General features: G+C 33.9%; 1 protein-coding gene and 1 long non-coding RNA gene across 26 annotated transcripts in view; one reads left to right on the plus strand and one right to left on the minus strand.

Annotated features, from left to right (window-relative positions):
• IQCM (IQ motif containing M) overlaps nt 1–21,163 on the minus strand; it is a 465,249-nt gene that overhangs the window by 178,752 nt on the left and 265,334 nt on the right. For 22 of the 25 annotated variants that reach the window (XM_055111895.1, XM_055111891.1, XM_055111884.1 and 19 more), the window contains one exon: nt 19,452–19,586. In XM_055111895.1, the coding sequence (XP_054967870.1) occupies nt 19,452–19,586 (135 nt within the window). Of the gene's footprint in view, nt 1–17,678; nt 19,587–21,163 lie in introns of those variants that run through there. The other 3 variants (XM_063603581.1, XM_063603582.1, XM_063603580.1) reach the window with 2 other exon arrangements.
• Nucleotides 1–21,163, plus strand: part of LOC129397637 (uncharacterized) — a 51,003-nt gene that overhangs the window by 7,755 nt on the left and 22,085 nt on the right. The window lies entirely within an intron of this gene.

The raw sequence follows: 21,163 nt of genomic DNA on the forward strand, positions 1-21,163 counted from the left end.
GAGCACAGAGACATAATATTTAATGAGCAAAGTTTATTATGAAAAGCAAATATTACTGGGTAGGAAAATATATATATATATATATATGAGACAGAGTCTCACTCCATCACTCAGGCTGGAGAGCAGTAGCACAATCTCAGCTCACTGCAACCTCAGCCTCCTGGGTTCAAGCAATTCTCCCGCTTTGGCCTCCCAAGTAGCTGGGATTACAAGCACACACCACAACAGCCGGCTAATTTTTGTATTTTTAGTAGAGATGGGATTTCAGCCATTTTGGCCAGGCTGATCTCAAACTCCTGACCTCAAGTGATCTGCGGGCCTTGGCCTCCCAAAGTGCTGGGATTACAGGCGTGAGCCACCACACCCAACCAGAAGAATACATTTTAAAAGGAAGGTTTTTGTCATTCCAAATATTCTGGTTTTGAGTTATTATATTTTACTTCCCTTGGGTTGGCAACATATTTTTCTCATAAAACCATAAAGGTCTCATCCCATCTCAGGCTTTCATTGGCATTGACCAACAGTGTTTTCCTACAGGCCATATGCTAGGCTACAGGGATTTTGCCAAATCTTTGAATAAAGATTTGCACTGTTACCAAAAGTCTACAACTCTACAGAGAATATCTCTAACATAGCCCAGTTTTTAGTTGCAAGGATTCCAAAGGTTATAAAATGCTCCTCTTGAGAGGTTCCTGAATCCATCATTCTCATCATACCCTGTAAACCCACTTAACTGAGTTTTCCCACTCTCTTACAGGTCCAGTGGCAATAGCTTCCCAGCCAATTCTTCATGCTTCCTCTTTTGGGCCCCACAGCCCATTCACATGAAAGTCATGCCACTCTTTCATAATATAAGTCATATGAAGTCTCCATCATATTTACAATAAAATCTAAAGTATTTAATGTTGCCTTCAAGATACTCTATGACCTAGTTCTTGGCGACTGCTCCACTGTTGTTTCCTTTCACCACCTGCCTTGATCCATCTGTTCCAGCTACACTGGCTTTCTTGCTGTCTCTCATTATCCACTCCTGCCTTAGGACTTGATCCTTCCCACAGTCATCAGTAAGGTTCCCTCCCTCACTTCCTTATGGTCCCTGCTCAAACACCACGGTATTCCAAACAATTATTCTGACCACCCCAAAGAAAAATGTCCCCATCTTGCTCTCTATCTTCTTACCTTGCTTTAGTTTTCTTCATAGAACTTATCACTGGTTTGACATATAAATATATATGTGTGTATGTGTATATATACACATAAAATATATAAAATTTATATATATACATATATATAATTCCCTCTCCAGTACAATGTAAGCTTCAGGAGGGCAGGAAATTTGCTTTATTCATACTGTACCCATGGAACCTTGAAGAACATACAACATATAAGATGCTCAATAAATATTTGTTGAATTAGTGAATGGGAGAGAAAACTCTATGTATCTATGGGAACAACCAGGAAAGCAATCTCTGTGTATCCAAGAGAGGATACAGAATTGACACATAGACTAAGTTATTGGAACATAAAAGTAGTTTTGAAATATATTAGTCCTGAGACAGTATCATGGCAAAGGGACTGGAAATAGATTAAATCCCAAATTCTTAATTAAATCTATTTAGTTTCTCTTCATGTTGTACTTTACCACTGATAGTTACCACTAGGGGCCTGATTCAGATAAGACAGTCAGAGAGATTTTATTTCTAGGTAGAAAGAACAAAGAAAAGGCTAACACCTTATCCAATGAGGATACATCTAGCTATCATGTTACCTACACCTGCATACTCAGACACAGACACCCCCACCCCCCACCCCCCCCACACACACACACACTAATTGCGTTCAATCAGTTAACATCATAGCCTATTTTAAACCATAAAATCTCCAGGTAGAGAAATAGAAGAGGCACAGATTCCTAAAAATGTATGGGCTACTTTGTTTTATGTTCTATATGCACAATTATCACATTTATTTTCTGAGGAGTGGTGGGCTAACAAAAACTGGAACTTATTTGCAAGGATGTTTTGGAAATACTTTTAAGAAAAACTTCCATACTTCATGTATATATTCAATATAATTAGACAATACTGGGATTCATGTGAAAAAGTTTTACTCAGGAGCAGAAATGATAGAGTAAGTTATAACTGTGTCTACATGATAAATTTACTATATTGATTGTATGATAAGATTCTATGAAGAACTATTTGATTCATTCTCTTTGTTATATGCGTAAACTCATCCCTTAAAAAGTGACATGAGTTTTACCTCTTAAGCATCTGTATGGTACGCCAGTTCTGAGTAAACTCCTTTCTAACTCCTTTCAAATGGCAAGAAATTATGGTAACAAGATAAACATTTGAGAAGATATTTTTCTCTATTTTTGTAAACTCTGTATGTTTCAACCTAAAAAAGTTCAAAACTACTGCAACCCTCACTCATTGTTTGCTTCCTTCTTTCCTCCCTGCATTCTTTCCCTCCTTATTCCCTCTCTTTTTCCAACTGCAACTTCCTTCTCTTTCTCCTTCCCTTCTTTCCTTCAACAAATATTTATCAAGCTTTTTTAAAATGTGTGAATCCTGAGCATACAAAAAGGCATAAGATAATGACCAGGTGCTTATAGTCTAGTATGTAAAAGAGGAAAAAGCATAATTTCAATGCATTTATCACCAGCAACTGTTATAAATATGTAGAAATTTCTTGGATGTAAACTGGCAGCCATCAGTTTTTAAAATTAATTATATGTAGCACTAGCACAACTGAGCCCCTCAGAGGAGACTGCATACTAGTTACCATTCTGTTTTACTTTTATTTTAACAATTAAAATAATGATCTTTTAATATTTAAACATTTTCTGTGATTAAACTGTCCATTTCTCCTGACTCATAACAGACACTGGCCTGGTACTGTGTGTTAACTTTCTTATGAACATATTGTTTATAGTAGGTGTCTTATTAATGTAAGTGGTCATTGAAGGCTCATTCTTGGCCACATAAGAGGGTAGCTTTGCCTGACATGAGGGCCAGCTCCACTATCACCTCATGTATCTGAATCCTAATCTTATTTAATCCCCTCCCAACTTTCACTTTTGTTGGGTGATTCATGCTTGGCCGGCTCTGCAAGTGTGTCCTAAGTTCACAACATCATAGCAGAAAATAATGCAAGTGTTCCTGTATAGATACAGTCTCGGTATACATGAAAGTTGTTTTCACCTTAGAAAGCTCAAAAACAATATACAAACTAATAAATATAAGAGCAGCAATATGTCTTTTACCTAGTATACAAAGGCAATGCTGGTATGATGCCAGGGTCCATTAGGCATTCTCAGTGCCTACCAGGAGACACATTGGCAAGAGACCTACAAGAGATTCCATGTTTGAAATAATATTTCCCAAGAATCACACAGAATACTCATGAATAAGAAAGTATTACCTGGGAAATACTACAGGATCTCCACAAGCTTTCCTGACAAAGAGTTTCGGAAAGTTCTGAGAGGAGCATGCTTTTTCTGAAGGATAATTATCTTTTTTTTTTTTTTGTCCCAAGACAAGAAAAAAAAAGAGACTGAATCATTTCTTTTTATCACCAGAGGACTATGTGGGGGCATATACTACCTCTTTACAATCTTTTCCTGCACTACTAATTTTAAAGGAAAGTATGAAAGATTTTCCTTTCATGTTTCTTAGCTTAGTATGGGCATGTGGCCTTCAATCTGCTGTGGCTGGTGACACCATCTCTTCCCTCCTTTCTACAAACAAGGTTCTATTTTATGAACTGGGTATTAGCAGTGAACATGCAAGGTATGGCCCCTGCCACACTGGAAATCAACAGGCTAGTAGAGGGAGATGGACCATAAACAAATAAAGAGAAACTTGTGTAATATAATCTCAAGTAGTAATAAGTGGAATGAAAGAAAATAAATATTAAGGTAATGGAGCAAAGATGGAGGGCAGAGGTCAGTGGGAAGACAGCAGGCTATTTTAGAGAGAAAAGTCAGGAAGGGGCTTTATGAGTAACTGATATTGAAGCTGAGACACGAGTCAAACTCTTACAAAGGGAGCCATGAGGGAAGAAAATTTTAAATAGAAGAAACAGCAAATGCAAGTAATTTAGTGTATTTAAAAAGTCAAGTTATCAGCCTAATTATAGTACAGTGAGCAAAAATGAGAGGAATAGGAGCTGAAGTCAGAAAGGTAGAAAATGTGTCATTTGTTAAGTGTTTATTCTACATGTGATAGGAAGGATTGAGAGAATTTTTATATTTTCATTTTGAAGTATTTCTGACATATAAAAAAGAAATAAAGAAATAAATAAGCATCTCTGTATCTAGCGCCTGACTTAAGAAAACATATAAGAGAACTGAATCTCCTTCATTTCCCAACAGCAACAGACAACTAAGGTTCTTAGAAATAAGTATAAAAAGGGATCCATAAGTTCTTTATAGAGAATTTTAAAAAGGCCTTTAAAAAATACAAAAGAAAACTTAAGTAAGTAGATAGCCTATTTGTATTGGACTGTTCTCACGCTGCTCATAAAGACATACCTGAGACTGGGTACATAAAGAAATAGAAGCTTAATGGACTCACAATTCCACATGGACAGGGAAGCCTCACAGTCATGGCAGAAGGCAAAGGAGGAGCAAAGGCACATCTTACATGGCAGCAGGCAAAGAGAAGTCCAGAATGAAGGTGAGGGAAAGCCCCTTATACAGTCATAAGCTCTCATGAGAACTCACTATCATGAGAACAGCATGGAGGTAAATGCCCCCATGATTCAATTACCTCCCACTGAATCCCTCCCATCACACGTGGGGATTATGGGAATTACAGTTGAAGATGAGATTTGGGTGGGGACACAGCCAAACCACAACACTATTGTTAAATAGCAAGATTTAATAGAAAAAAAGAAATCCATTCTCTACAAACTATCTTAATATGAACTGCACTTTTCATGGAACTAGAGAGACTAATTCTCACATTTATATACAATGAAAAAGTCCAAGAATGATAATATATCTGGCAGGGAAATTCTACTGCTTTATTTGTCTTTAGAATTTTAGACAGTGACAGTGATGTTATATTGATTATCCTTTAATCCATTCAAATCTATTTCTTACTTTAAAAATCTAGGTACCTTAACTTTCTTAGAATCAACTTATTTGGCACTCACTTTACAATTTATTTAAACACATAAATAGGTTATGAGACCTTGGTTAAGAGCCACTAAATATTGGTTTAATGTTAAATGTAAATCTTAATGCTAGAAAATGCACACTATAAATTGTAGGTGTACATTCAATTTTGTGCCTTTTTTGATTAGTATTATGAATTAAACTCCACAAGAAAGAGAGAGAGATTGTTCTGATATCTGCCTTTATTATAGGAAGTTGTTAATGCCAATGGGCATTACTATTGATGCACATGCTATGCAAATACGCTTCTATGTGTGTATCTGTGTTTACTTCAAAAGATGACAAGTGCATATGAAGAAGTATATGAAAATCATGTCCTCTATATCCAAACCACTGAACAACATCAGCCAAAAGGATGTTTGGTCCCTCATCGTGCTAAAATTATATACACAGTGGTATATAAGGAATCATTGACGAGAATATTTTGAAAGAATAAAAACTCAACAGTTTTATGGTAGGAACATGAGATATTTATAGTAATCCCTGAAAAACTATGCCAAGAAGTTTACTCCATAAACATCTCGTTTTATAAGTCAGCATGGTTTATAAAAGATATAACTACACCGCTGTATTCCATGTTGATTTCAATATGAAAACTGAATTTTAAATTTTGGAAATCAAAATACCAAAATGAAACTCTTATGGACCAATCATGGCTCTAGAGGTAACCTTTTTTAAAAAAGGAAGCTTTTAGCATAAACAATTGGCTTACGTTCTGCCAAACTGGCAGCTCCTAGTAAGAGGCTTGCTTTTACAAATCTGAATCATAAGCTTTCAATTCAATACCACTAATAATTTATATCGTGCATGACAGGCTTCACAGCATGGAAGCATCATGTTGCCTTATTGAGCAATGCATAATGTATAATAAAAGCTTGATTCAGAAAAGCTAGAAAAATGTTCATTACTAAATATGACTTAAACAAACTGAATGAGAACTACAAAACATTATGACAGTAAAGGACTAAAAACTACCTTAAGTCCTTTGGAAGTTTTCACTTTACTGTAGCAATTTATAGGACTCTGGATCAAGATAAATGCCAGAAAAAATAAAAATATCCTTAATACTATGTTTACGATGTTGGAATAATTATATTAATTAAAAGTTTGCATATTTTAACAGCTTGTATTCAAGAATTTACGATACAGTATTTTATATTCATGTTCCTTTCATGTATCAGAGACTTGTATGGCTAAGTTGTTCTCATCAGGGAGTTTATATTCCTGGTATTATAGTAATTTAATCATATAAAACAAAGACTTGCTAGTGGCTCTCTGCATGTTACGAGTACTGGGTGTATAATCTTAATAAACAGAGATCTAACAAAAGGAACCAAAAGTCCTGCTCTCTAACAGACTTATGAAAGTAATTATACCTTTATTGAAGTTACACCATTCTAAAGCCCCCGCTGTTCCTGCTGTTTCTTAAAGATGGTTATTTTCTACTTAAAGAAAACAGACACACTTTAGAAGAATAACTCTTGTTAAGTAATATTACAGAATTTAAACAGATTCTCTATGCAGCTTACATAACAATGGTACAAATATATCAAACCAAATAATAAGAGTCAAAGGTTTAAAAAATACAGAATGGCAAATTAGAGTAACTTACTAATTGGAGTAACAACTCACATGACTGTAGGGTAAGACAGGAAAGTGGAGGGGAAGAAAAAGCCTTTCACTAGCCATGATGATTCCCAGAGGCTTTAATAGGCTTTACACAGCTATTTCTAGGGTGAAAGCAGGCATTAACAGAGTTAAATAATGTAAGATGAGACCATATGTCAAGAACCATCTTTAAAAAGTGCTAGGGAAGAGAGCAGGCAGAATTGTAGGAACAGCTGCCTAGATTAGGTAGCTAAAGCAAGGTGATGATAAGACAAATCTTTCAGGGTTGCTCTTTGCCCTTAGAGTTTGGTTTCTTGTTTATCCAAAGGTATTCAGCTCTAGGGAAAAGGGTTTAAAAAGCTTCTACTGACAATATTGATTTATTTCCAAAATCTAATTTGCATTGTATATTTGAAAACATCCATTTACAGTAGGCAGATGATAGGTAAATAACAAACTGAAAACAATAGAATCCCATGGGGAAAAGCAATCACAATTCACTAGACCTAAATAAATGATCAGACGTATTTTAGTCAGCAGTTTTAGTAGCATGGCTCCCTCTCCAGGTATCCACCTCACAGACACAGACTTTCCCCTATTCACTGTTACCAGCTATCCTGAAAATTCTAATCTGCTTTGCACATTATCTCTCTTCTATGTGTTAAACCTTTGCTTTTATTTTCTTATCTAGTTAACTCATCTTACAATGATTAACTCAAATCCTACCCTCTATCTAAGGAACATATAATTAATACTATATCATCTTAGCACTTGATACATGTGTGAATGTCTAAGCATTTGTAACATTGTATGCATGTAGTTATATGTGTGTATGTCTCTCCAGTTATTATGGAGAGTCTGAAATATTTGAACCACATTACTTTTCACAGCACATATTAAGTGTTCAAAATATATTATACTTGTTAATTATATTTACAAACAATTTCATCCAAAAAGACTCTGGATTGCTTCAACCAAGGAAGGTATCCATTAGTATGTTCTCATGAATTTCCTTTTACTTTTTGATTTATTCTTTAAATTATTAACCAGAAAATAGAATGTACTTTTATCCCTCAGATGGGTGAAAGCAATAAAGAATACCTACTAAATATCAGAAAAGTGGCAGCCTGCTACACAAAAGTTGTCGACACCACTGCCCAAAACCTTTACATAAGTAAATCCTGGAGCAGGCCATAATGGAAAAGGGAGAATCCATAGTTGTAACAACAAAGTATCTAAAATTTCCAGTGCTCAACAATAACAACAACAAAATGAGACATGCCAAGAAATGGAAAAGAGTGACCCATACTTATGTGAAAAGGAGTTACTAAAAATTGACTCTGAATGAACTCAGAGGTTAGATTTAACAGACAAAGAACTCAAAGATACTATTATAAACATGTTCAAATAATTATTATACATTATATTTAAAGAATTAAAGAAAAATGTGATAATATTAAAATAGAGATTATAATGATAAATAGAATCAATAAAATGAACTAAACGTATTCTAGAGTTGAAAAATACAGTAATGAAATAAGAAAAATTACAAAATGATCTCAGCCACAGGTTTGAAAAGGCAGAAGAAAGAAATAGTGAATTTGAAGGCAGATTAATAGCTATTATCCAATTTGAACAACCAAAGAAAGAAAGATGTAAAAATAAACAGCACCAGAGACTTGTGGGAAAACTTTAAGTGTACTAACATAAGTATAATGAGAGTTAGCAAAGGAAAGGAGAGAGAAGGAAAAGTGAAGAAAAATATATTGGCTGAAAATTGCCAAATTTGATGAAAAACATTAATCTAAAAGTCCAAGAAGTTCAATGAACCCCAAGTATGATAAACAAACATGAAGTGATCACTTGTAAACAAACCATAGCCAAAATGTTGAAAGACAAAGGCAAAGAGATACTCTTGAAAGAAGAAAGAGAAAAATGCCTCATCATACACAAGATAACAAAAATAAGATTAATGACTGATTTCCCATCAGAATCAATGGTGGGCAGAAGGCAGTAGAAGGATATATTCAAAATGCTGACTGAAAAATAAAAAATTGGCAACCAAGAATTCTATATCCAGCAAAAATATTCAAGAATAAAGGTGATAAAGACATTTCCAGACATAAAGACATTAAATGAATACACTGCCAGAGACCTGCTGAAAGAAAAAGACACCAGATGGTAACTCATATCCAGAGAAATAATGAAGAGCAAAGGAAATCGTAAATGTATTTATATATATATATGAATATATATATACATTTGCAATATACATTTGCAGATATCTTTTATACACTTATATATGTTAGTTTTATATATATAACAGTATAAAAGATATCTGCAAATGTCTTCTCTTAACTCCTTTCAAAAGTATATTATTACATAAAACGTAATTATAAAACTATATTGCTAGGCTTATAAATTTCATATGTTATACATATGACAGTAACAACACAAAGGAGGAGGGATGACAGGAAGCTGTATTGAAGCAAAGTGACTACGTTTAACTGGAATTATTTTAGCATTTCTCTAAAAATATTGGAATAAATTAAAATGTATATTGCAACACCTAGAGCAACCACTAAGAAAATAATTATTGAAATATACTTTAAAAATTCCTGGTATGATTATAATGGTACACTAAAAGTTTACATACAAAATGCAAAAGAAGGAAGTAAAGGAGGAACACGGGGACAAAGGAGACGTGAATCATATACAAAATAAATAGTAAAATGACAGACATAAATATAGCATATCAATTATTGTACCAAATATGAATGAACTAAAGACTCCAATCAAACAGACTATATTTTTAAAAGATCAAACTCTATGCTCTCTATAAGAAAACACTTTATATTCAAATTTGCAAATAGGCTGAAAGAAAATAAACTATAGACCAAAAAGTAAGAGCTAAGTCATTAAAATACATGGAAAAATCATAGAAGAAAAACCTTTATCTTATTACAAGCAAAAACTTCTTAGATATAACACCACAAGCATACCCCAGAAAAGAAAAAAAGAAACTGATGAATTAGACTTCATAAAAATTAAAAACCTTTGCTTTTCAGGGATGCCATTAAGAAAATAAAAATATATTCCACAGCCTGGGGAAAAAATGCTTGCAAATTATATATCTGATAAAGAATTTGTACCCAGAATAGAAAGACGTTAATAATTTAATAATAAGAAAATAAAGCTCTTGATTGAAACAATATGCAAAAGTTCTGAATAGGCTTCTCTATAGAAGATAAATAAAAATGTCTAGTAAAAGATGCTCAGCATCATTCATTATTAGAGAAATGCAAATTAAAACCACAATGAGATCTTCATAGTAACATTATTCATAACAAAAAGGTGGAAACAACCCAAACGTCCATCAACTAATGAGTAGATAAACAAAATGTGGCATATTTATACAAAGAAATCTTATTCAGCAATAAGAAAGAATATAGTACTTAAAATATGCTACAACATGGATGAACTTCAAAAATATTGTTGAAAAAAGCCAGTCATAGTAGACTACATATTGCATGATTCTATTTATGAGAAATGACAAATCTATAGAGACAGAAGGCAGTCTAGTGGTTGTCTGGGGCTGGGGATAAGAGTAGGGATTAGCTGCAAATGGGCACAAAATGATGTTTTGAGGTTATGAAAATCTTTAAATTTAATCTAACATGCTTACGGTTGTACACCAATGCACATTTACTAAAAATCATTTAACTGAATCCTTACAATGGGTGAATTTTTTAAGATGTAAATTATAACTCAATTGAGATGTTAAAAAATAAAAAGAGAATTGGCCAGGAGTGGTGGCTCATGCCTATAATCCCAGTAGGCCAAGGCAGACAGATCGTCTGAGGTCAGGAGTTTGAGACCAGGCTGGCCAACATGGTGAAACCCCGTCTCTACTAAAAGAAATACAAAAATCTAGCTGGGCATTGTTGTGGGCACCTGTAATCCTAGCTATTCGGGAGGCTGAGGAAGGAAAATCTCTTGAAACCAGGAGGTGGGGGTTGCAGTGAGCCAAGATGGCACCACTGCACTCCAGCCTGGGCAACAGAGCAAGACTTCATCTCAAAAAATAAAATAAAATAAAAAGAGAATCTTTATTGCATCCTGATTAAATTGACTAATAAGTGCCAATAAGTCCAATGGATATCCCAGGTGTTACAGACTGAATTGTGTCTCCTCCCAAAATTAACCTGTTAAGCAACTTTAACCTGTAATGCTACTTTATTTGGAGATATGACCTTTAAAGAAGGCATTAAGATTAAATGAGGTCATAAGGGTAGGGCCCTACTTCAACACGACAGGAGTCCCTATAAAACTGAAGAGATACTGAGGTGAGCATGCCCAGAAGAAAGGCCATGTGAGGACACAGCAACAAAACAAGCCCAGAAAAGAGGCCTTAAGGGAAACCAAATCAGCCAACACCTTGATCTTAGACTCCTAATGTTTAGAACTACGAGACACTAAATTGTCATTGTTTAAGTGATCTAGTATGTGGGATTGCAATGAACTAACTACCAGGAAGTGCCAAAGTTGACAGCTAATATTGTAGATCATCTGAACCCCACAAGCTATGTCACTACCTAACAGACAATAGACTTCATATTGTATGATTCTATTTACAAGAAATTTTTGGAAATGGCAAATCTATAGAGACAAAAAGCAGATCAGTGGTTGGTTGGGGCTGATAGTAGCAATAGAGATTGAATGTCGTCCACTCTGATTTAACAAAAACCTCAGAAAAATAGAATGAAAAGTCAAATTGCCTGAAATTAAATCTGATGCATGAAGCCTGAAAATAAAAAGTAAATCTTAAACAGTGAGCTTGTGAGCTGTGATTTGCACCAGCAACATATGTATAATGTGATCCTATTTTTATTCTATTAATGAAAAAGATAAATTGCCAAACACATTTAACCAAATGTTAATGGAGGAACTTATAAGATCCTTATAAGAACTGACTACCTATTCTGATCCCTAGTCAGGAGCCTCACGCCATTCTCAAACATAAAGTTGCCAGTGTTCTTCATTTCACCTTTTATTTGTAGCGTGTATTTTCAAAATGTGTTACAATAAGGATGTGTCAAATTTCAATTTTAGAAGTTATTTAAAATAAGGCTACTCTAACATGTTACCTCTGATACGTCTTCATTCTTTTGCCATCAGAATTTTTCAGTCTTAAATTTTTTATAATCTAAAGTCCTCTATTTTTAAAATGTCCTTTTAAATCCCTTCCTAGATAATTAAACTTTACGATTAGAGTGCCTGTTCATGTGAAAAACTTTTAAGAAAAAATCACTATATGTTTCCCATCTAATAACAAAAAGTTATATATCGGTAAAGGAGCAGAAAATGCAGCATTGTTGGTTTGTGGTGGACAAAGCTGTGGTCTGAGGAACAGGAGGCTCAGGAAATAGTTACAGTTTGCCACTAACTAGTCAGAAAACCTAAAATGATTCATATAATATCTCAGGTTATAATTTGTTCAGATGCATAGGATATTTCAGGTTAAACAGAATATAAGTACCTTTCATGTTTTTTAAGATTTTTGTCTAGGGCTCCTCACTAAAAATGAACTTATCATCGTTGTTGAGTTTTTTTGATTATCTTAATTGCAGAAAATGAACTAAAAGTTCTATTTACATGTTGGAAAAATAGGGGAAAACCTTCAAAGTTCACATTTCTAAAGACTAGACAGAAGTATAAGTAGATAATATACACCCACAATTTATTATTTTCTTTACTTTTTGATATGCTATTCTCTTATTATTAGCTTCATTTACTGGAATTTAAATGAATATCAAGTAATGGTTTTCATGTTTGCATATTCTGCAGCTTTTAAGATCGGCCTACAAATGTAGCCTGAAGTTGCTTCATTCTCCCAAAGTAAGATTTTTAGACAAAAATCATGTCCTCAGTCACAAATTCTTTTGTTACCATAGTGATAAGAATAAAGAATGAAAAAAAAGAGCTAAAAATAACTGAAGACAGTTTTAGAACTGTGACCCACTTGGTGTCGTACACTAAAGTAGTTAATCAATTGAATTAGTTACATATGCGCTCAGGTGAAATATTCTACTGGATGAAAAAATGCGTAGGTTGCACATCTGGAGCTATTATACACAATCAAAGAAGTCAGTATGAATGAAGATGATAGACAATCTAAAATGCATAAAATCAAATTCTTTTAAGAATAGAATATATACCAGAAGCAAATAGGAATCCATTAATTTAGCTCCTTTTTGTATCAATTTTCTATTGTCTTTTCATTATTTTAGAATATCTCCTCCATTTTAAATTAAATCTTCTTATGCATCAAAAAGTGTTGTAGCTGGATGGAGCAATATAATTAGACATATATTTAAAATTACATTGGAGTGGCCCCTTTCTGTAAAGGAAAGTTTCCCAATCTTATGCATTATAATAAAAATATGCTTTTAAATTAACTTTTCTTTTGAAAATTTTAGTTTAAATAAGAATCTTAACAGACACAATCATTTACAGAAAAATCTAACATATTGCAAGGCATTAAGCTAGCCTGGGAAACATGAACAGGCAGCTCTTGCTATCAAGAATGTTTTAATCATCCATCTAATTATGTTTTTATAACACTGATTTTTAAAATGTCTGCACATAGTAGAATGGAAAAAGCATTCACCTTAAGTTGAAGAGAGCAAAATTAAAGTTCCAGCTCTATCAATGAGCTTAGAAAAGTCTCTTTCTAAGCCTCAGTTCTCCCATCCATAAAATATGTATAAACGAGCATATCCCCTCCTCTAGCATATAGATCATTATGATAATCAAAAGGGATGATATGGGTAGAAACCAACTGATGACATTCAGTATAAAATCTCTGTTAAAATGAGTCATTATACAATTTTGTTTAATATTTAAACATTTTCAAAATGAAGATAATTATAGAAGTTTATTTTCATAATTAAGAATATGTAAGAATTATTTATGAATAATAGCAAACTTTTATTGTGCACTTACAATGGACCACATATTTTACTTAATTATTTCATTTAAGCCTCACAACAGTCCAGTGACTTAGATATTATCTTCCTTCTACAGCTGAAAAAAGTGGGGTATAGAAGGAATAAATAACTTGTCCAAAGACAGCTAGAAAGTGGTAGAGCAGGGAATTAAGCCCAGGCAAGCTAACCCCAGAGCCATGCTCTAAATCTAAGCCATTATGATATACTCTAAAATAATGAGTAGAGAAAAATACCCCTATGAAACTGTTAATTTGAAAAAAAAATACATATTCTAAATTACTAACACTAGTCATATATGTTTTTTAACTACTTGATTAGTTATATTTGGCTGCATTTAATTTTTTAATTTTATTATTATGAGAAAAATGAAAACAACTTAAATGTATAACAATAAATACATTATAGAACATCCATATGGCAGATTACTACTCTGTCAAAAATAACACTGTAAAACTTATTTATAGCTTTGAAACTGATAAGTATTGTTAAAAACAATATATTCAAACTATATGTGGAAAATCTGGATTTTCATAAAATAATGTCATATTGACAGAAAAACTTAGATAAATAGTAAATGTTAACAATTGCCCCTTCCTGTGTCCATGTGTTCTCATTGTTCAATTCCCACCTATGAGTGAGAATATGCGGTGTTTGGTTTTTTGTTCTTGCGATAGTTTACTGAGAATGATGATTTCCAATTTCATCCATGTCCCTACAAAGGACATGAACTCATCATTTTTTATGGCTGCATAGTATTCCATGGTGTATATGTGTGGGGTGGGGGGAGGGGAGAGGGATAGCATTGGGAGATATACCTAATGCTAGATGACGAGTTAGTGGGTGCAGCGCACCAGCATGGCACATGTATACATATGTAACTAACCTGCACATTGTGCACAGGTACCCTAAAACTTAAAGTATAATAATAATAGAAATAAAAAAAGTGGAAAAAAAAACAATTGCTGTTTCTTCAAAATTTTATATATTTCTATATTTTCCAAATTTTCTATAATAAAACATTAAATACTTTTGTCATTAAAAGTCACTTAAACAACCTAAACTGAAGCACAAAGTGATGTAGATGCTTCTACAAATAGGTGAACAAATATTTATCAAAGTCTAAAAAATTGTTCCAGGTACTAGGATATAGCAGTGGCAAAACAAAGTCCATAGGTAAAGAATTGTTTAAATTTGCACTAAGAATGAAAGAAGAGAACTCCAAACATATAATGAAGCATCCATCTTTACATTCTGATTTACTCACACCTTTGTACTAGTATGTGAGCCCTTTCTTTAGATTAAAAAAAAGATCCTGAAATGTTTGTTTCACTTCCTTACCATCTCTTCTCAATTACATTGTGGTGACATTATCTCTAAACACAGTAGAAAGCCAGAGCATGAGTATATAAATAGAAAGAAAAGCTAACAAACAAAAATCAGTTGCATTTCTCTACATTAACAAAAAATTATCTGAAAAGGAAATTAAGAAAACAATTCCCCTTGCAATCGCATCAAAGAAAATACAATATTTAGTAATAAATTTAACCCAAGAGGTAAAAGATCTGTACCCTGAAAACCATAAGACACTGATGAAATAAATTGAAGACACAAATAATTGAAAAGATATATTGTGTTCATGAATTATACTTTATATTGTTAATATGCCTATACTACCAAAATGATCTATTGATTCAATGCAATCCCTATCAAAATTCCAATGGCATTTTATAAAAACCAAACCTAAATTACATGAAACTATAAAAGTTCCTGAATAGCTAAATAAACCTTGAGAAAGAAAAACAAAGCTAGTGGCAACACATTTCCTGATTTCAACCTATATTAAAAAGCTATTGTATTCAAAACAGTATGATACAGGCATAAAAACGGACAAATAGACCAATGGAATAGAATAGAGAGCCAAGAAATAAACCCATGCATTTATATGCAACTAATTTGTGGCAAGGGTGACAAGAATACACAATAGGGAAAGGATAGTTTTTACAATAAATGGTGTTGGGCAAACTTGATGACCACATGCAAAAGAATAAAATCGGACGTTTATTTAACACCATATTTAAAAATTAACTTGACATGGATTAAAGACTTAAATGTAAAGTCTGAAGCCACAAAACTTCTAGAAGAAAACAGGGGAAAAACACTGTGAAGGCAATCTTGGCTATGGTTTTTTTTAATATGACCCCAAAAGCACAGGTGACAGAAGCAAAAACAAACAAACAAACAAAAAACAGTTGGGCACAGTGACATGTGCCTGTAGTCCCAGCCACTTGGGAGGTTGAAGCAGGAGGATCACTTGAGACCAGGAGTCCAAAACTAGCCTAAGCAACTTAGATCCCAGTCTCTATCATAAAAAAATAAAAATAATTTTTAAAAAACGAGCGGGACTACCTCAAACTAAAATGCTTATGCACAACAGAGGAAACACAATCAACAAAATGAAAACAGAACCTGTAGAATGGGAGAAAATATTTGCAAACCATATGTCTGATAAAGGATTAATATCCAAAATAAATGATAAAGATACAACTTAATAGCAAAAATCCCAAAATAACTCAATTCAAAAATGGCCAACAAACCTCAATAAACATTTTTCCAAAGAAAATATGCAAGGGGCCAACAGGTAGATGATCATCAGGGAAATGCAAGTCAAAACAACAGTGAGCTATTACCTCACACCTAGTATGATAGCTATTATTAAAAAGACAAGAGATAGCAGGTATTGGTGAAGAGGTGGAGAAAATAGAATCTTTGTACATTGTTGGTAGAATATAGATTGGTACACCCATTATGTAAAATATTATGGAATTTCCTTAAACAATTAAAAATAGAACTACCATAAGATCCAACAATCCTACTACTGGGTATATATCCAAATAAATGAAATCAGTTTGTTAAAGAGATAGCTGTACCTACATTGCAGCATTATTCACAATAGCCAAGATAGGAAAGCAACCTAAGTGCCCGTCAACAAATGAATGGAAAAAAAAAGTGGTATTTTTTTTTATTATTATACTTTAAGTTCTAGGGTACATGTGCACAATGTGAAGGTTTGTCACATATGTATACATGTGCCATGTTGGTGTGCTGCACCCGTTAACTCGTCCTTTACATTAGGAATATCTCCTAATGCTATCCCTCCCCACTCCCCCGACCCCACGACAGGCCCCAGTGTGTGATGTTCCCCACCCTGTGTCCAAGTGTTCTCATTGTTCAATTCCCACCTATGAGTGAGAACATGTGGTGTTTGGTTTTTTGTCCTTGTGATAGTTTGCTGAGAATGATGGTTTCCAGCTTCAACCATGTCCCTACAAAGGACATGAACTCATCCTTTTTTATGGCTGCATAGTATTCCATGGTGTATATGTGCCACATTTTCTTAATCCAGTCTATCATTGATGGACATTTGGGTTGCTTCCAAGTCTTTGCTATTGTGAATAGTGCCACAATAAACATACATGTGCATGTGTCTTTATAGCAGCATGATTTATAATCCTTTGGGTATATATACCCAGTAATGGGATGGCTGGGTCAAATGGTATTTCTAGTTCTAGATCCCTGAGGAATCGCCACACTGTCTTCCACAATGGTTGAACTAGTTTACAGTCCCACCAACAGTGTAAAAGTGTTCCTATTTCTCCACATCCTCTCCAGCACCTGCTGTTTCCTGACGTTTTAATGATTGCCATTCTAACTGGTGTCAGATGGTATCTCATTGTGGTTTTGATCTGCATTTCTCTGATGGCCAGTGATGACAAACATTTTTTCAAGTGTCTTTTGGCTGCAGAAATGTCTTCTTTTGAGAAGTGTCTGCTTATATCCTTTGCCCACTTTTTGATGGTGTTGTTTGTTTTTTTCTTGTAAGTTTGTTGGAGTTCTTTGTAGATTCTGGATATTAGCCCTTTGTCAGAGGAGTAAATTGCAAAACTTTTCTCCCATTATGTAGGTTGCCTGTTCACTCTGATGGTAGTTTCTTTTGCTGTGCAGAAGCTCTTTAGTTTAATTAGATCCCATTTGTCAATTTTGGCTTTTGTTGCCATTGCTTTTGGTGTTTTAGACATGAAGTCCTTGCCCATGCCTATGTCCTGAATGGTATTGCCTAGGTTTTCTTCTAGTGTTTTTATGGTTTTAGGTCTAACATTTAAGTCTTTAATCCATCTTGAATTAATTTTTGTATAAGGTGTAAGGAAGGGATCCAGTTTCAGCTTTCTACATATGGCTAGCCAGTTTACCCAGCACCATTTATTAAGTAGGGAATCCTTTCCCCATTGCTTGCTTTTGTCAGGTTTGTCAAAGATCAGATGATTGTAGATGTGTGGTATTATTTCTGAGGGCTCTGTTCTGTTCCATTGGTCTATATCTCTGTTTTGGTACCAGTACCATGCTGTTTTGGTTACTGTAGCCTTGTAGCATAGTTTGAAGTCAGGTAGAGTGATGCCTCCAGCTTTGTTAAAAAGTGGTATTATACACAATGGACTGGTATTCAGTCTTTAAAAATAAGGCAATTTTGTCATTTGTCACAATAAAGATGAACTTGGAAGACATTATGTTAAGTTAAATAAGCCAGATACGGAAACACAAATACTGTGTAGTCTCACTTATATGGGAAATCTATAAAAGTTGATATAAAAGCATAGAGTTGGATGGCAGTTGCCAGGGCTGAGGGTTGGAGGCAATTAAGGAGATATTGGTCAAAACATACAAACTTTTTGTCTTTCAGTTTGAAAGACAAATAAGTTCTGGGGATCTAATGTACAGCATGGTGACTGTCGTTAATACTGTATTGATTACCTGAAATTAGCTAGGAGAATAGTTCTTATGTGTCCTCACCACACACTCACACTTACATACACAAACAGTGACTATGAATGGTGATGGATATATTGATTAATTTGATTGTGGTCGTCATTACACAATGCATATGTATCCCAAATCATCATATTACATCTTTAATATAAACCATTTTAATTTGTCAATTATACTTTGACAAAGCTGGGGAAAAAAGAAAGAAAAGCTGAAAAGAATCTTAAAATATTAAAGGAAAATTCATTGAGATTTTTTCATACTTTTGTGACAATTTACATCCCCTTATTAGTCTTTAGAGAGAAATCTTGCTCAATTTAAATTATTAAATATTCTCATAAACAATATTTTTCATGTATTATTCAGAAAAGAAATGATTTTCTGTGAAAGTCTATTATATTGAAATAGCTTACAATGTTTATACATTTTAACTTGACCATGTTCTCCAATACCAAATCTAACTATCCAGGAGAAAGCCTCCTAGCATCAGTATTTAAAATATGATGGTTTAAAATATACTCAGCTTGATGTAACTTATTTTATATCCAAAAATACTTAAAAACTATAAAAATGAAAACCACCTCTTCCATCTTCCTCCAAAAAAACCTGTATTGTATTAACTTCTTTTAACCTACTTTTCAAATATTTTCCTTCACAAATATTAAGATCAGATGCAAAGAAATTTGAGGGAAAGCACTTACACAAAAAGTTTAGTAAAAGTAAGGGAAGGAATGAAGAAAGGAAGAGAACAACTAAGGGAAGTTGGGAAAGAGAAAAGAAAGAAGTTGAAAGGAAAAGAAGGGGGAAAAAAGAAATGAGAAACTACTCACCTTGATGGACCAGGTCCCAAGTATCATCAACTTGTTTCTGAGTTGGGAAATGACCACAGTCACTGAAGAAATTGGGGAGCTCACTTCTTTCAATTTTTGGCCAATCTTCCCTCTTAGCAAACATTATTTCATAGACTAAAAGGACAAAAATGTAAAAGAAAATATTTTTTTAAACAATACATCAAGTAAAAACTTTAACTCTAGCTTTATTTTCCTGTCTACCAGTAAGTCTCCATGATTAGTCTAGCACTATATCAACCTTCTGGCAAAGGTTAGAAGGAAGTGGGCATGTTTCTCTCTCCTCACATTCCGCAGTAGTGAAATTTTTACTTGATTCCCCAAGATGAATACTGGCATCTTCTATACTGACTTCATGACAATTGACCATAAATCCTATAATGTCAACTCAACCATGTCATAAGACATAGTTTTTATGTCAGGACTTCTGAGGACCTGACACCTACTTATCCATTTCACTCTTCATTGTTTATTAGCTGCTCTACTTTTTTCATCTCTTTTTGGCTTTTACTCACATTCTAACTACTTAAAAATTGGTAATTCCACTTTGGATGGCTTATTCTGTTTCTAAAGTTGGCCCCTAATTGGGAGCAATGTCTACTTTTTGCTCACTAACTTCATGTATTTCTACTTTCATATTTAAGATACTTTGTCACTCCTGGCTCAAGACTACCACAGAAAACCACTCAGTTGGGCCACCTATCACTTATCTCCCATACTTGACTTTAGAAAGGAGTTAGATAATGAGCAAGAAAATTGATGCATACATTTCATAAGTGTAGTTTTCCATAAATAATTTCTTTTTTCTTTTTTCAAAAAACTGACACTGAGTTTCTACTTTGAAATATGTTACATTTAACCCCATGAATTGTATAATTGTATCCTGTAAATGTTGATTGTGTAAGTCAACATTTATAGGATGTCAGGGACTGCTCAAATACAGGTTTAGCTCTGGCTGCCAATGGCAAAAGGCACCAAGGTGGTTTCTAACAGAAGTTATATCATCCTGGCACTCAACCACATGGATTTCAGTTTTTCTATTCATTCATTCATTTAGCTGAGGGAGATAGCTATGAGACATCAACAGATTCAAGACATATTTAGTGATTGTCTAAATATGAATAGCTATTTGAGATCCTAAAACACAGCAGTAAAATAAATGAAAATGTATATTTAGTGTATTTATGGCTATTTGTCTCTTTTGAAATAAGCAAACTAGAGCAGTTTCTTTCAGTGCCCCATCCATATCTCTTTGTCCTTACTTCTGTGCATGCTAAGTTGACTTTCAATTGCCAGCATCTGCATTCCATTGCCTAAGGGCTCCCTCTGGCTACAGGCCTTGACTCAACCCATCTATGCACCAAGCAGTGGGCCTCAACCACTGACTCAGGGGAGTTGGTTGATAAAGACCCAGCACTCCAGGCAAGTTGTTTACACTGTTTTTTCTGAGTTCCCTAGAGGGATTAAGCTTCAGTTGTCCACGTAGTAATTTGCTTGATATTGCACTCTTTTTTGACTCCTTTCCCTTCTGTCTCCTTTCTCCATTCCATTAACAGTATTGCCTAGGATAAACTCCCAAGCAAATTAGTTGTACTTGAATTATTGTCTCAGGATCTGCTTCTAAACTAAAACAAAAAGAATATCACCTTTTACTTTTGTGATTAAGTAAATGTATTTCTCCTTGAAAAAGTATA

Source organism: Pan paniscus, chromosome 3 (assembly GCF_029289425.2).
Source record: "Pan paniscus chromosome 3, NHGRI_mPanPan1-v2.0_pri, whole genome shotgun sequence".
NCBI lineage: Eukaryota > Metazoa > Chordata > Mammalia > Primates > Hominidae > Pan > Pan paniscus.